This window comes from Nylanderia fulva, unplaced genomic scaffold (genome assembly GCF_048542155.1).
Source record: "Nylanderia fulva isolate GAGA-0341 unplaced genomic scaffold, ASM4854215v1 Scaffold3, whole genome shotgun sequence".
Classification (NCBI taxonomy): Eukaryota; Metazoa; Arthropoda; class Insecta; order Hymenoptera; family Formicidae; genus Nylanderia; species Nylanderia fulva.
The window spans coordinates 6,671,688-6,689,799 of NW_028190368.1; the positions used below are offsets into that span (position 1 = coordinate 6,671,688).

The 18,112-nt window shown below is 37.4% G+C and overlaps 1 protein-coding gene across 2 annotated transcripts in view; it reads left to right on the top strand.

Annotated features, from left to right (window-relative positions):
- Positions 1–18,012, top strand: part of Psq (pipsqueak) — a 60,748-nt gene extending 42,736 nt beyond the window's left edge. For both annotated transcript variants that reach the window (XM_029305982.2, XM_029305981.2), the window contains exons 4-9: positions 11,338–11,613; positions 12,819–12,945; positions 13,455–13,610; positions 14,628–14,969; positions 15,225–15,675; positions 16,483–18,012. In XM_029305982.2, the coding sequence (XP_029161815.1) occupies positions 11,338–11,613; positions 12,819–12,945; positions 13,455–13,610; positions 14,628–14,969; positions 15,225–15,675; positions 16,483–16,687 (1,557 nt within the window). In that variant the 3' untranslated portion in view covers positions 16,688–18,012. The remainder of the gene's footprint in view (positions 1–11,337; positions 11,614–12,818; positions 12,946–13,454; positions 13,611–14,627; positions 14,970–15,224; positions 15,676–16,482) is intronic.
- Positions 18,013–18,112: the final 100 nt, after the last annotated feature.

The window sequence follows — 18,112 nt, forward strand, 5'->3', positions numbered from 1 at the left end:
TCGTTGGGCTTCGCCGCGTAGGAGATCGGGCCCCGCCAGGAATTATCCTCTCGTTCCGCGCGCTCGTAACCTCCCCGTGCGCGGCTATTATTTCGCCCGGCTTTCTCGCGGCTGCGTCGACGACGACGACGACGACGACGATAATAATCACGGCGACGAGGAGGACGATCACGGCGGCGATCACCGCGACACGTTTTCTCACAGTGACTTCCCGACGACTTCTGCGTCGTCGTCATCCTCCCTCCCGCCTCCCATCGTCGCCGTCGTCTCTTCTTCTTCTTCTTCCTTCGCTCTTCTTCCTTTTCCTCGTCCTCTGTCACTTTCTCTCCCACCTCTTCCTTCTACCGATCCTCTTCCTCCTCTTCTTCATCTTCTTCTTCTTCCTCCTTCTCTTCTTCTGTCTCGACGAGGAACCGCTCGCCCACGGAGTGCCGCAGCCAGGTGAGTGATAAACGATATAACTTCCTTCGCGCCCGGAAACCGTCGTTCGTCGCGATGGACATTGCTCCCTCGGCGCGGGAGGAAGGATGGAGAGAGAGAGAGAGAGAGGATCGCGCCAAACCCGGGGAAAGACCCGCCGCACGCGGGTATTTCGAGATATATTTTTGTGCCGTACGATGCTGAAGAAGTATGTGCCGGTCGGCCGTCAACCTTCTATCTTTCCCTCTCTTTGCACCGATGCGTCTCGGTGCAGTCCGGATTTGTTTCGCGCCGTTCGTGGACTCGAGAACGTTGTTTTCAAAGCCGCGTCGTTTATATCCGAAATTGCTCGACGGTTTTTTTCACCCTCCTCCCTTTAAACCTGGGGAAATCCTGCGAGTTCTTCTAGGAGACGCACGTGCTCCGTCAGTGCACCGATATATGCACCCTTGAAGTGTAAGGATATAATTAGGCGTGTCGCGTAATAAATTGATATATCGTTTGGGAAAGTTGATGCTTGTTTGTATACAGGGTGTCCGGTGACCGATATGATTAAGGGCGGGATTCTCTGGTCCCAATTTGGAGACGATTTTTCCTTAGCAAAAATGTTGAGAAGTCAATAATTTTGGAGTTACAAGTCTAACGTGATTACATTCTTCGGTTAATTTCAGGTGGAGTTTACTATAATAAAATTTGAAGTTGTAAAAAATGAATGACCTTCTTCGACTTTTTCGCTGAGGAAAAATCGTTCCCAAATTGACCAAAGAATCCATTTGTGATCGTTGGTCCGTTAGTTACCGGACACCCTGTATACATACTTTGCCAAGTTTGTGTACAACGTGGCTTTTATAGAATGTGCGCGTCGAGTATAAAGTTGAATATAAGTTGCCGGAATTTTATATGAATATCCTTAACTTTATAAATTAATATCGTTCGACCAACTTGTGGCAAAAATTTTGCAAGGCTAGTAATTGAGAAAGTATATTTGATATAAATTGAAAGAAATCAAAACTTTAGGTTCTTCGATCGGGGTCAGGTTTAAGTAAATTTTATTTTAAGAAAACTACTTAAAGCGTTGCCGAAAAGATGAGGAAAAGATGAGGGAATCTCTTTATATTAAATACGCGAGTGTTCGTAACGCATAAACTTGTTTATACCGGTAATGAGATCGAAACGAATACGTGCATTGTAGTCCGAGATGGGCAAAAACTGCACAAAACTGCAAACTGATTTTTCGTTGCGAGTGGACGCATAGCTGTCGGACCGGTTTTACCAACGTCGGTTAGGTTTAACACTAACCGTGCTTGATTCAATCTTCTTTGTCTATATCTCGACCGATGCAGTAATCTAGAAAAAAAGACGAGACGTGAATGAAATTACAGTCCAAGTTAAATGATATATACCTACTCGTGTAATCCGCGTGTCAGCGATGGATTCGATCGTGTAAACTGTCATTTAAGCTCTGCATTCTATTTCTATTAGCTGGACATTTTTGCATAAACATATCCTTTCCGTGCTTTTAAGAGAGGAAAATCATGCGGGAAAGGTTTTTTCTAGAAACTTGAATTATATAATGCACACGTTACGGAGAGATTCTTGGATCGTCAATATTTATGGTCGACAAAGAAAAATGAAATAAATTCATTAATTTTCAGATTTCGTCCTGATTTGACAACAATTTGTTTTTTTCACGAATTAATAAATTTAATGGATTCGCATATAAATTTTCATTCAGTTTTCCAGATATTGGAAACAATATTACGGAAGGTTCGACATATTAACATCCGGCATATTGACAATATTATAGAACATTGAATGAGAAATGTTAAAAGACTGTTGATGTAAATTATTCGTGATACCATACACACAAAATACCTTTTATATATCGACGGTATCACGATATTGCAAATTATATATGGATATATTAACAATTTTTTAACAACGGCCAAACAAATCTTTTGTCAATGTTTGTGCATGTGGATAAAAATACAAAAATTTTTCAAGTAAAATATTATTGAGGGAAATAACGTTTTGCCATATATACACACACACACACACATTGTTTAACTTTTTTTATACACGTTTAATGTTGGATTTGTTTCTACTGAAAGCACTGAACTTATAATTATTCCGCGCGTCAGCATTCTTGTAATAAATTTTGAAGTTACTAAAATAGATGAATTAATAAGATGGCTTCTTGGTTCATCGCTGCACATTGATAGTGCCATGGTTTAATTCTCAGGTATTATGATGAGCGTATTATTTCGCAGAATAGCGTCGCTGCATAAAATGATGACACGTGTTGTCGATGTACCTTAAGCTGCGTACACACCGAGTTCGCAGTTCGAGTTGCTCGCTAACTTGCGAGTAAATTTGCTCATCGAGCTGCTTCGCGATTCTCCTAATTCTTCAATGTCAACGAACGTGACTCCAAAGACAGATTCCAAAGTACAGTTTACTTTTAGTTGTCAAATAAAATTCCAACGAAAATTCTTTATCCTATAAAATATAGAAACATTTATTTTTTATTTCGACAAACTAAAAAATGTGTGCAAGTATTTAATATAAAATATAAATAATCAAAATATCCATTTTGCCTGAAAGAAATCATCGTTTTCTAAGAGATGACACGAACTCTAATATGTAAACTCTGTTTTTTATAAAAAAAAAAAAATAATATGATCAATAGGTCGAATAAAAATTACAATAATCGATTATCGGTTTCTCAACGCGATACGAAAAAAATTGTGTCTGCGTTCAATTGATAACAACGTTATCGTTACGTAGGGGTTGGGGGGGGGAGGCAATCAAATGAAGAGAGCCAGACGATTCGACACCGACAATGCGCGATCGACACGTAAAATAGCATCTTGTTTGCTCGCGTAATCATGAATCTACAACGCTCGAAGCACCTGACTGAGCGTCCCGTGAGAAGCGTCGCGCTCGTAAAAGGATTGCAAGATCGTCTCTTTTCTCAGGGAGGACTAACGTGTCGAGGGTGACTCGCTCTTACGACAGCCCTTTAAACTGTCTACGGAGCCATGCCGTTCCCATTATCGGGTTCCTTCGCTCCACGTTCGTAAATACCCGATTGCACCAACGCTCGGCCGAAATCACGGTTTGCTGGATTTTTCTTTATCGATATCTAAGTCGAAGACACGAAGGGATGATAGTCTCCAGAGTTAAGGCGATTATAACTCTGTTATGGTGGATTAAATTTAATTACATGATTGAGCTAGGTGTTAAATCAGTTGAAACATTTTTTTTTTTTTATATTCTACAGAGAGGGAATTTACCCTGAAAATCATCATCAATATCTATCACAATAAGGTATAAAATATGTTCGATTAATTTTACTATGTGCGCATTAATATCTTTTATCGTGGTAAATTTTTTTATTAATCAGAGAAACTCGTACAATTTTTCCAATACCATATTGTCCACGATTACCATAATTTTCAGGGAAATTCTAAGAGAAAATTCTGTCGTGTAAAAACCATTTTTTTTCTGTTCATGGTAAGCTCTTCACATCGCTTTTGAAATCAGTAGGTATCAATCTATCTTGCAGATGTGATAGAAATATTTTATGTTACTCTCTCAATTTCATACAGCATATATAATTACGCGCATGTATGAATATATATGTCATTTATGATTGGAAAATCTTAAGATACTCGAGTAATATTAAAGTTGAAAAATCAACGTCAAAAAGTTTAATATTCCACGGGAAAATAAATATTTTAATAGCTAAATGATTGTATGATATATATAGCATCTCATATGCATCTCTATACGTATCGTGCGAAGTATCTCAAGATATTTTTCTGATATCAAAGGTGAAATATGTACGACAAGAAGACTCGATATCGACAAAATATCTTCAATATGAATATCTTTATTATTTGTTACTTCAGTTTACTACCCAAACATCATACGCAGATACGTGTCATATGGAAAGTAATCTTCAGATACCGGTCTCTTAGTTTAATATCGAGGGTGAATCGAAGATCGACCCTCGATCGACAATGAAACATTAATATTTGAAAAAGTAAAACTCTTCTCTCGACCGTACTGGCAAATATTATTTATTAAATCACAACGTTTCGACCCTGAGAAAATTATAATTTTATTTTAATTTCACAAGTATGTTTCGCTTCTTTTTATTATTTTGTAATATTGTTAAGTGAAGTAATTTTTTTTTATTGTATTAATCTCTGTACTGTATTTCTTCTCTATGTATAATCTAGATCAGGACTCAAAGAAGGGTCGAAACGTTGTGATTGAATAAATAATATTTGCCAGTACGGTCGAGAGAAGAGTTTAACCTTTTTAAATTCTGTCCGGCGAGAGATTCTCAAATATCCACGTTTTTATTAATATTATCGAATACTCGATTGAATGCAGCGCGAAAGTCCGCGAAAGAAAAACATCCGTGGTATTCTTACGTTTACTCGAGGACGAGCACGTGGTGCAGCCAGGGTCGCGCTCTCCCATTCAGAAAGGAGGTTATACAGAGAACTGAGAGAAGAGAGAAAGACACATATACACAGAGACAGAAAGAGAAGGTTGTACTCGTGACGCCCGTTACATTATCAATTCCGTTATGGCGCTGTATTCGTAATAGTGGAGACGACCGTCTTCGGGGATTCCCGCCTCGTGTCCTCTCTCACCGGCGTACTTTCACCTACTCTCTTTCTTGTTCTCTCTTTCTCCATCTCTCTCCATCCTCCACGTTCTACCCCATTCGTTCTCTACACCCCCGTACCTCTCGCTTTCCTCCACGTGCTCTCCCTCTTCTCTTCCTTTCTTTCTCTTCCGAAGCGTCTTTCTATATATAAAGCGCTTTACTTTCCCTTAACACGCTCTCTTGCTACACCCTCTTTCACTCTTCTGTTTCCTCAACCCTCCTACTCGCTCCTTCCGCGTCCTTCTTCCCATTTCCGTGAAACCTTTTCCACGAAGGTCGATCTTTTTTTCCGGATTTACACCTGTTGGACCTCGCTCCCGCGTTTTCAATCGCGCCCTTATTTTTCTCTTCGAATAGAAACCGCGCGTCAGTCGATCTTTCGGATTCCGCCGATAGATTTCTCGCGCGTAAGCACACAAATTCTTTTCGCGCGTCTCTTTAGATGTTCCGACACTTTAGCGAATCATTTATCGACGCGAGAACGAAAAGTTTCGTTTGATCGACAGGCGAGTTTATCGAGGCGAAGAGATTCGCTAAAGCGAATACGGTTCCCGAGGAACGATATTGGGGATTTTTAAGTACAATTTTCTTGGAGATTTTTACATCTCTCGCTCAATGTCCAAGAGAGTTTGTAAAATTTAGATACACTTTCGCATCATTGCAATCTTACAGATTTAAATAGACTCGCGAAAGAAATAAAGTACATTTACTTACTTTGACAAGTGGATTCACAAGTTTTTTTCCAAGAGAAAAATACGCGATAATTTATAGCATAACGATATATGAATTAATAAGTCTTTCAAGAATTCACCAATTTTCTTTCTCCTTTTGTATAAGGTGTCGTCTAACAAAACCCTGAACATTTCCTCATATACTTTGTAAAACGATTTTCTTCGACACAAATTTGGCGATCGATCGCGATCTCTTTCGACGCTTTCCCGAAAGAAATGAAGTCGGGGGCGCGCACGCAACCGGAAGTGGCGTTGGACCGGGCTTTTTTTGCCCGCTGTCTCGCGTCAATTAGTCCGGGATAATTGGTCGGCCGATGCCCTTGAACCCTAAGTATTGATTGGTGAGGTCGGATTCTGCCGGTGTGGCTGTGTCCCTCTTGCCTCTCCGAACCGATGGCACCACCCCTATATCATCCACCTCCGAACCGACCGACCAACCAACCAACCCCGTCGCCGCCGCCGCCTAACCCCCGCAGCGAACCCCTTCCGTCCGTGGTTCTCCAAGTGCCGTCGCCGTTAGTCGCACCGCGTGTCGGCAAAGGTTTTTCCGCCCTTTATTTATTTAATTGAACTACGAAACGCCATTTTCCGCTAGCGCAATCCGAGCCTACCTCCCACTTGGTCCTTCCAGCATCCTCTCGAGAGCGGCGAATTCCGCCGAGAATCGAATGTCGTTTTGTTCGGATACACGAAGATGCGGCTCATTGCGCGGTAATTTCATTGCAATGGACGAGTTGCTCTCACCCTTCCCGGCGGCTCTTTGTGCGCTTCGAAGTCTCCGCCGAATTTGATTTACCTACCGTATATAACGCGTCTGTCTCGCGAGAACATTGATCGTTCTTCGCGCGCGTTCACAATTTCGCGACATCTACTTTTTTTTTTTTTTTTTTTTTTTTTTAATATCCAATATTAATATTTCTATTAATTTCAAGGCAATTTTTTTCGAAATTTTTTCTCGCGATGAAATGTGTAGCATTAAATGATCATTATGTAAGATTGTTTTGACGCTTTCTTCATTTTAACTTGGCGCAAAAGTTTATGTTTTAATTAATTGAATATAAATATAATATGATTTTTAAAGTTACTTTCTTATTTGCACATAAGCTAACATCTAATCACTTTTTGTGCATTTTTCAAGCATCAATTTTTTTTTATGTTTAATCACATAATTATATAACCAAATTTGCATAATTTTCGACTTGAAATATACGGGAAGAATGTGAAAATAATAATATTTGTGTATGTGATAAGTGCAAAACAAGCATTTATATATGTAAATATTACACATTAACACGTCTTTATTGTGATACGATTATATTAAGCTGTATTAATTGATTATACATTGGTAAAACCGTAAAAGATAAAAATTACCACAACAATTCGTATTTTGTTAGAAGTCCATTAAAATTGTGGCGCGTGATAAAATATGATACTTAACAATTTTGCCCCAATTGCAAACCGCTCGAGCCAACATTAACCGAATTGTTGTAAAACAGTCAATATATACAAAATTATTAACGTTATGCATATTAAGTGTCCTTCAATTGCAATTGTAACATTGGAAAAATCGCTTTCGCATAACTGACTTTATTCAATAAGGTTTTTTTTTCCTGAAAACTCGGGAATATAAATAAATAAATTACTGGAGCATACTTCTTTCCAATATCAAATTTAAATTTCAAATATCCACATTTTATGTTAATTTTCTAATTAATCGTCGACATTAAGTTGCAAAATATATTACCGGGAAGAAATATTATTTTAGGCGCAAACTTTTTCTTTTCGAAGAAACAAGAATTCATCCGGATTTACTTATACGATATTTACTTACATGAATAATTTGTACTTTATTATATTCTACTTCGATTTTATGTTAATTCAGTCTTTCGCGTTGCTTTCAGTTTCAATGCGTTATATAAAGTCCAGTATTTTGCGTATGTTTAAAAAAATATATAAATATGTTCATTTATAAATACCGAAATAAGTTGGTCCTAAGGCAAGGATTATCAATAATAAATAAATGAAGAGTTTAACAAGGCTCCGTAATATAAATATAAATTTCAAGCGTAAGACAGGCAATAAAAAGAGCCAAATCGCGGATGACAGTGCGTTATCCCAACGAAACGAAATTTTTTTCGTCAGAATTAAATTTTACTTGGTCACGGCCAAGATTTTAAATGCAATAAATAAATGCATCGCAACTATCCTACATTTAATGAACGAAAGAAAGAGATGCGAACGAAGACGTTCTCTTTTATTTCCGCGCAATCATCGTATAAGAAGAACGCCGGTGTATACGAAGGTCCTAAATGTGCGCGCATTTCCGAGCCGCTGATGCGATCCCACTCCAGGAGGCCAGGATGAGAGCCGCTCGTCGACGCGTCGTCCTGACGGAGACGCTCGATTATCGCGTACCCCGCCATCAAACTCCCTCGTCGGCGAGATCGAAGATCCGCGGACGTTTTGGGGCGGCCGTGCACACCTCCGGTCTCGTAACGAGCGGGCTGAAGGCGCGAGCGAGACAGGCGGACGTGTACGCGTGTGGAAACGCTTGGAAGTCATTGGTGTCGATACCGTCGCGAACACCGAGAGAGTATATACGTGTGGGTGTATGCGTGTCGAGGGTTGGGGGTGGTCGATACGGGCCGCGTCGGAGGCCTCCCCATTCTTCCTGCAGGCGTTTTTGCCTCCGCCGTGTTTCACCCTCTCGTCGACTCCCCTCCTTTCTTCCTTCCCTCTCTTATTTTCTCTGAATTTTTCGCTCTCTCTCTCTCTCTCTTCCCTCTCTTCTTGTCACACACTCTCTCAATCCATCCGCAGTCGGATCTCTCCCCACTGTTCGCCACCCACGCAACGCGTTCCAGTCGCTACCGACAACCCCTCGGTGCAACCTATATCTACCTCTGTCCCTCGGTCTTCTCTTTCTCCTTCCATCCCTTTTCTCTCCCTTCTCCACGGTGCCGCTCTCACGCCGCCGGCAAGCGCGCAGACCCCGCCTAATCGTGCCACCCCCGGCTTGATTAAAGAACAGAGAGAGGGTCGCTGCCATTAGTTCCTCTCTCTCTCTCCCTTCGGTTTCCCTCTTCGTCGCTTGTATCGTTTCGCTCGTATCGTCGCTCGTCTTCTTCTCGCGCTTTTCCTCGTCGTCCGTATAAAGTTCCTCCGAGCCTTCGTACGAGTACTGACCACGTGGAGAGAAGCCACGCGACTCCGATGACGGGCTCTGCCACGCGGAGGTGACGTCCATCATCCTCCTACCCTTCGTGACCTTACTTCTCGCTCCCTTTCGGTTCATTCGTCTCTTAACTTTCCTCCTCTTCCGTCAAGCGCTGGGATTTCAAGGTTACCTCACGAGGATAAGCATCCTGAATTTCTCATAGGAATCCTTACGAGTTTTTTTTTTTTTTTTTTTTTTTTATTTGGTTGAAAACTGTTTCTTATTATTAGCGATTTATTCAATAAAATTGTATCTTTGAAATTTTGAGAAAATTAATCGCGAATTAGATCTGAACACGACAATTAATGTCATCAGGTTTTTGAGAAATATTTCTCTCTTCGTTATAATTTACAATAATATTTAATATCGAATATATATCCAGTCAATTGCACGGGGAGAATTTTCTCTTGGAATTTACCCTGAAAATTATGGTATAATCATGGGATAGTATTACATGGAAGAATTTTATATGAGAGTTTTTCTGATTAATATTTACCACGATAAAAACATTTCATATTTTATATTTTATTGATAAATATTAATATTTTTATTGTGTTGTAAATATTAATCAAAGAAACTTTTATAAAATTGTTTCAATACCATATTATCCTATACGATTACCATGATTTTCAGCACTAAAAAATGTATTGAATTTGAATAAATATTTATTTCAATATTACCTGATAAATCATTTATTTGAAACTAATAATATATCGATTTGATATGAAAAAATATTTTCGACTGAACCATGATTTTGCATAAAGTAAACGAAAAATACGATTAATTTACAAAAAGACACAGAGCGCTTAAATTCTGTATATGATAGTTTGCTTGCACTTTAGGTTGGTGTTTTTGCGTTTGTTTATTCGCCTGACTTTTTTTGGTCTTTTTGCCCTTTTATTATCGCTATGTCGTTATAAACCGTTTGAATACAGACGCTTCACAGAATAATGTGAGACGTGAGCGATTACCATCGATTCGCCTGCTTTGATGTGAATTAGAATTTATGTTTTTATGTTTTATATACTAAGTTTCATTTGCGTTTCTTTAATTCAATTTAACAATGTATTTTTCAGTTTACTTGAAACAAGCAGTGATCGAAACGTTGTAATATTTTCACGTAATAAAATAAGCCAGTTTTGGTCGATAAATTAACTGTTCGTATTGAAAAAATATTTATTTGATACAATTTTTTTTCAAAACAGATAAATATTTACTTGTTTCAAATAAATGATTTATTCGGCAGAGTATTGAAATAAATATTTATTAATTTAATCATTTTGTTCAATGAGAGTAAATTTTCAAAGAAAATTCTCCGCGAATAAATTCTCGAGATTCTATCAAATCTATGGAAATATTTATTTATTTTACATAATGAGCAAGCTCGATGAAATCTGAAAGAGAACACGTGTTTCCTCGATATAACAGTTTCGCGAATTCCATCATTAATATAATAAAAGAAACCGCGCGCAAAGTCGAAGGATCCTCGCCGGCGATGATTTTCAGGAGCGACGCGGATTCGTGGGTGGACAATGCTTCCTTCCTTCCTCGTCGAGATGAAATTGCATCGCCGCCGGGCGGAACGAGATGCCGCGACGAGCTCGCGCGAGAAATATGCAAATTCAATCGCACCGGACCCGCCGCGTGGTCCTTCGCAAAGCGGTTTACCGAAATGAGTATTTTTCTATTCCGCGCCGGCGCCTTGATCCCTCGAACAGGACCTCTCCGCACGCGTTTCCGGCCGATCCGATTATCCGATCGCGATAATTAATGAATTAATCACTCGCTCGCGACGAACTAATTTCGACGTATGCGTAGCTTTATCCACGTATAGCGATATCTTGTTAAGTCAACTCTTAAGACTCAGTGATAATTTATTATATAAATATTTATAACATAATTTCGACGAGTTTATAAGTATATCTTATATCGAATACTAGAAAAGAAATTAAATATTTATACGAATATTTTAATAGCGGATATTGTGAAGGATAAGGATGATGTAACAATAAGTGCGCTTTTATCCACGTATAGCGATATACTCTCATACAGACTCAATGATAATTTATTATATAAATATTTATAATATCATTTGTGCGATAAGTATATTAAATATTTGAAGAAATTGAATATTTAGAAAAATGATTTTTATAGTGTATATTGTGAAGGATAAGAATGAGAGATTTTTAGGGATCATGGGTTTCTTTAATTAAGTGCGCTTGTATAAAATGGAATATATAATGCGTCGGTTTGTTAAAGTTAAAACTTGTTTTTTTCCGCAGTCGCTTTTGAAGACGGCCGACCAGCTGAAGATCAAGGGCCTGTGCGAGACGGAGAACAGGGACGGTCCACCACCCGTGAGCCTGAGCTCGCCGCCGAGGGAGTCCGGCACCCCAAGGTTGAACTACACGAAGCTGAAGAAGCACCATCAACGGTACAAGCGACCCAGAACCGAGCGGCCCACGTTCGAGCCGCGCGCAACCGATCCGAGACACTACGAGCGCTACAAAGAGGAAGAGGCGATTACAATCAACGATTATAGCCGCGATAACAAAGAGGTAGGCTTGCCGATCTGAACGAGATAATTAGAGGACTGTGAGCTGAATTATATATGTACGTGACGGTCGATTGTCAAAATTTAATTTAAGGGTGTATGGAAGACATCTAAAAATGGTACATTTAGAAAAATTATTAGATAGATTGTTTCTATCTTGACACTATAAAGCTTACTGTTAACATTTGGCTTTTAATTCATTAAATTATTTAAAAGTTATTGCAATATAAATTTCTGCTAGTTTTACATATAATATCTTGTGAAAATTTGTTACTTCTGAGCATTCGGTTGTGCCAACGCTAAAACAGCTAAAAGTTAGGATATTAAACTATAGCGGTTTTCTATGAATAGCGTTGATACTTTTGTCTTCGATTGCATCTCTTATACATCCTTAAACTTATGTTTCATAAAATATCAAAATAAGTATTTCATTCGCATTTCTATAATTTTCGTCTGTAAGTATATATGTAATATAATACATAAATAATAGAGAAGAAAAGGGAAAGGACTATAAAAATGTTTATGTATATAAAATTTGATCAGATGTTATATTAATTCTCGATGTTAGAGTTATTGATATATAATATAAAATATATATATATATAGTAAAGATAGTTCAATATTTAATTCTCAATAAAACTTTATAGGGAGAGAGTCTAGTAAAAATGTAATAAATATAAGTAGATTATTCTTACACAGAGAGAATTTTCTTTTAGAATTTTAAGAATAAGATTAATATTTACCACAATAAGATATAAAAATATGCTCGATCAATTTTATTATGTACATATTAATATTTTTGTTGTGCTAAATATTAATCAGAGAAACTCTTATAAAATTATTTTAATACCATATTTTCTCGCGACGATTTTCTTACGACGATTTTCAAGGTAAATTCTACGAGAAAATTTTCTCCGTGTATAAGAAAAAAAATGAAGAGATGAAAAAATTCCTCCGAAATATCCGTTCCAAGATTTACTATGATGCAATATCCTATATCACGGGGATCAAAATTAGTTATATAGATATATATGTACGTTATCCAAATTTAACTTTAGCAGTAACGGGGCGAATTTATCGCTTGTAACGCGTTGAGAAAGATGAAATAAGGAAAATCTACAAAACGCGCGATGGCTGTCCCGTACCGGCGGGCAGTTTGATCTCTCTCTCGTCAGGGTCGACGCTAAATTCGTACCGGATATTCCGCAGAACCACCGGGATTGGCAGGCCGAAGATGAAGAGTGCACGGAGACAGCAACAGCAGCAGTAGCACTGGAAACTTGCCAACGTAACAACAACAACAACAACGGTAACGGCGCGAGTAACAACAATAACGGTAAGTCTATTAGTTGAGATCTTCGCCCCACATCTGGTCTTTGAGTATCTGCAAGAGTTTATTCTCTCTTCTGGTTTAGATTTCTCGTGAGAGAGGTAAAAATTTATTTCATTAACTCAAACTACTTTTTTAAATAAAATTCCGCGCTAATTAAGCCGGAGCTAATTTAGCACGCAATTTGATTTTTAATTCATGAATAATAGTAGCTTTGTTCGATTAAAGAACATCTGTAAGCTGTAAGTCGCACGATTCGGCTAACTTTATCGGCTATCTGGAAAATCTTTTATTGCATTCGACGTATTTCCAGTACAGAAATAAATTACATTTATAAAGTACAAAATATGATTGTTTTTCAGACATTGCGCTATGCTTTGTAGCTAAAGCTCTTATGACTAGATTTGAAAAAAAAAAAACTTGCGCCGTGATTATGTCGGAAGGATGCCAGGTGTGGGGCGAGTTATTATTTTCAGAAGCGAGGAGGACAGACCTTTTTCACGTCGAATAAAAAGGTGACATGTTCTGTCACACAGGGCTAGGTCACTATGGCCACCATCCGGATCCCGGAGAGGTCGATTTACCCCCCGAAACCCAACCCACTCCACCCAGCGCCACCTTGGTCGGCACCACTATTACCCATCTAAGAGATCCGGATCATCATTCTACAGGTATACAACTGCTTCTTCAATTGTTCAAGTCTCGACGATGGTCACAATCATATAGGATGAGAAAACCAGATTCACTTACAACTTGATCGAATTTTAATATTTTTTCCTGGATCTATTTTTATTTTTTATTAATGAACAACATAAGGAACTAGGACAGAAACGGTCCAGTGAGTTTACGAAGACAAGTAAAAATAAATTAGATACATATCACGAAAGAGAATAATTGAAGAAAGAAAACGATATGTATATTTTAACTATAAAGAAAATTTTGTTAAGTGTACAAATACTGTAATAAAAAATACAATCTCCATGTATATATCTGAACGAAGTACAACGCTCTTTCGTAAAAATTTCACCAAGTTATAAAAATTATAAATTCTAATTTCCTCTCTTTCTACGATTTTATTACATTCGTATAGTCTTTTTAATTAGAAATGTATATATCTTCGCAATTTCCAAATTCCCTTGTAATAAATGTATTTAATCTAGAAAGCACACTTCACTTTTACAAATTTTATACCTCAATGACAAAATGTATCCAATTTCAATAGTATATCTACTGTATCTACGTCTCCGATTTTGTTTTACTGCGTCATAGAAGTATCCCATTTATTTTCGATTCATTCAATACGACCACTTACGTACATTTTCATTCGCCACTCGGACGTGAGGGTGCGGTACGAAATAAAACACTACCGGGCTGAAAGTGCAGCAGTCATTAGGCGGACAGAGAATCAAAATAATTGGCCTAATCATGCTTAACTGGTCGCGATTAGATTTGCATTGCTCGGTAGCAGCCCACGCAACCTTATTTAGCGTTCTTCCGCGTCCAGTTTTGCCTTCGACAGCGCTCGCTGATCGATTCTCAGGTACCATGGAAAACTTTTCCGCTTTCGCACTAATACCTCAACGTAGATAGACTTGTCGCGAAAGTTATACACTCGACTCATAAACCCTTAAGGTTTAGCTTTTCTCTGATGCCAATGGTATATCACGTTCATCCTTCTTTGTTTATAGAAATTCAAAACTGCGACAGCGAAATCAAGATCAAGTTCGAGACGTTGCACACGATGGACTCCTCGGATACGATCGACATAGACAGCCACATGTCAGATCGGGCTAGCGTGAGCTCGAAGAACGCCGCCGACAGCGACAACATGATGATGATAACACCGGAGCTGCTTGGATTGATGCCGTCGGGAAGTTCTGGCCAGTCGGACTCGGGCGACAACAATTCGAGGGGGCACTCTGGACAGTCTAGTTCGCATCATCATGGCTCGAAGTCGTGGACGCAAGAGGATATGGACGCGGCTCTAGATGCATTGAGGAATCATAATATGAGTCTGACAAAAGCATCGGGTATGATTTTTCTTTAATGACATCTAAATCTATTTACTCTTAATTTTGAAAAGCTTTTTTATCTATATTATAAATTAATTTGTAATTTTTAAAAATTGATCCAGTGCATTAACATAGGATGCGTAATTTGCATGTAATAATTTTATAGGATCAAAAAATTATGAATTAAGTTTATAGATAAACATTTAATTTATAATGTTAGTAACATCTTACTTAAGATCAAGAACTGATTAAATTTTGTTATTAACATTTTAGCAACGTTTGGTATTCCTTCGACGACTTTGTGGCAACGAGCGCATCGACTGGGCATCGACACGCCGAAGAAGGATGGTCCCACGAAGTCCTGGAGCGACGAAAGCTTGAACAATGCTTTAGAAGCTTTACGTACTGGTACCATTTCGGCTAATAAAGCATCCAAGGCGTTTGGCATACCTTCTAGCACATTGTATAAAATCGCAAGGAGAGAAGGCATCAGGCTGGCTGCCCCGTTTAATGCAAGTCCTACGACGTGGACACCGGCTGATTTGGATCGTGCTTTGGAAGCGATAAGATCCGGCCAAACATCCGTGCAGAGAGCATCGACAGAATTCGGCATACCTACGGGGACGTTGTACGGAAGATGCAAGCGAGAAGGGATCGAACTCAGCAGGAGTAATCCCACACCATGGAGCGAGGACGCTATGACTGAAGCTCTCGAGGCTGTCAGGTTAGAAATGTTTCTCTGATTGTAACGTTTATTTATGTTTAAACAGAGTATATACGCTTGAGAAAAATCTTGAAAACCTGATATGCTTAGGAAATTTTGTTTTACCTTGAAAAATCAGGGAATTCTCATGGAATTTAATTAAGATTCAGGGAATTTTTTTAGAAAAATTACCTTTCTCATCATTTTACTCTTATTTAGCACTTAAAAACACATGTCTAACATATATTTGCAATATTTGTTTTTGTTAAAGTTTTGTGATTTTTTTATTAACGATCTATTTTAATATTCAAATTTTATGTAAATTTCAATTTTTTAAATAGACATTTATTAAACTAAATTTTAGTACTCCGTATTTAATATATACAATAAAATTCTCAGAAATTTTTTTTTACAAAAGTAAAACTCTTCTCTCGACCGTACTGGCAAATATTATTTATTAAATCACAACGTTTCGACCCTTCTTTGAGTCCTAATCAAGTGATTTGTGAAAATAAAAATAAAATTATAATTATATTATAAAATAAATTAGGACTCAAAGAAGGGTCGAAATGTTGTGATTTAATAAATAATATTTACCAGTACGGTCGAGAGAAGAGTTTTACTTTTTTAAATTCTGTCTGGCAATTCTCAAATATCTACGTTTTTATTTTTTTTTTTACAAAATTTGAGTAGACACCCTGTTAAAAGAAATCAATATAATAGTAAATGAATCTATCGTGGCTGTATAATAAATTTCTAATGCAAATTTGATTCCGATATATGAAAATGATCGCATTACAAATATTGTTTCTGAATTCGCGATTTCAGATTAGGACACATGAGCATCAATCAAGCAGCGATCCACTACAATCTGCCGTATTCGTCATTGTACGGGCGTTTTAAAAGAGGGAAATACGAAGAACCCGTCGTTGGCGACATCTCGCAGGATGGTAGCAGTCCACACTTTCATCAAAGTCCCAATCAGAATCACTCGTCCGCCCTTCCAGATCAAATGCCTTATCCGGGCAGCTGAAACTTACCTCTTTACTAGAGTATTAAGTTAGCTTAAGTTCCGAACTTTTCGATTCGTCGCTGCAGCTCCTCAAATTCTTTAACAAACACGCGAAGGAAGAAATTCTATAAAGAGATTAAAGATCGATCGGAGAATTGCCATTATAAAAACACACGTTATAATAGCAGAGGGCAAGATTTACCCGCAGTATTAAAGGCGGATCGCCGTAAGCGAGCATTATGTACATTGTATGATTTTTACGATGGAACAAGAGAAAACTTAGGTTACGCTGTAATAAGAATTATTTATAAAGAGAAACATACTGTACAGAGAGACGCGGAATATCGCTCCCCAACAAAAACTACTTTTAGTACCTAAGTTAGTTGATGATGAGAGATGATGAATGAGAATAGATATTGACGGGCAACAGTATCCTGTTGATTGAAATCATGTCGCAAGAGATAAGTAACATTGTTTGTCTACTTGTCATGTTGTGATTAAATCATTATAGAATTTATAGCAACGGCAATCGTGAAGATGCTTTCGAGACTCGAGCCTATATCTTTGCAAGACAACAATACTGAGTTATCTCTTATTCTTGATTCTCGGATTGAAGATTTTTTTGCATAATGATTTTACATAAGGATACATTAATGAGCATGTGTCGATAGAGGAAAGAATGTATACATATAATTTTAGTGCTATCCACAAAAATTTACATAATGACGAAAAGTGGCGTTATTTACATGTACGAGTGAATAAAATAAGGCGATAACAGCATAAAATTTACTGCGCTATTTAAAAAATATGATTTTATATCTTAATGTTTTGTTTTTGCATAAAATTTGCAAGCAATGTTTTGTTTGTATCCATTGCATATTTTTTTAATCAATACTTTCAAATTAAAAAAAGCTTACGATTGTTGGGTGCTCTAATTTGATAGTATTTTGATAATAACTTACGTGCGCTAATCATTTGAACTGTTATATTCCGCGTAATAGACTGATAATGAGTAGGATCTTTATTGATTTTTATTTAAGTTTTGTATTTTATTACTAAAAAAAAAACATTGTTTTAAGAAAAAAAAATTTCCATCAAATGGAAAAGCGATAAATATTTTTATGTGACGTAGATACAGCTTTTCTCGCGGTTTCTTAGAAAAATTTAAGATTCCCTCTCAGCTCAACTGCCACTTGTATAAATATGTTACACACATTAATTTATCATGCTCACACTTATTATATTACATAAAAGTATACATATAGATATATGCTACTTATATAAATATATATATATATATATGTACAGTTTATATATATTTTAAATTAAAAAGTAATGCAATCAAAGATGTGTGTATAATATTTTATAATATGAGTATCTAATACTTTTTCCTTATATTTATCTTTCCTTATATTATTCGTCAATAAACAATATTTAATGATTACA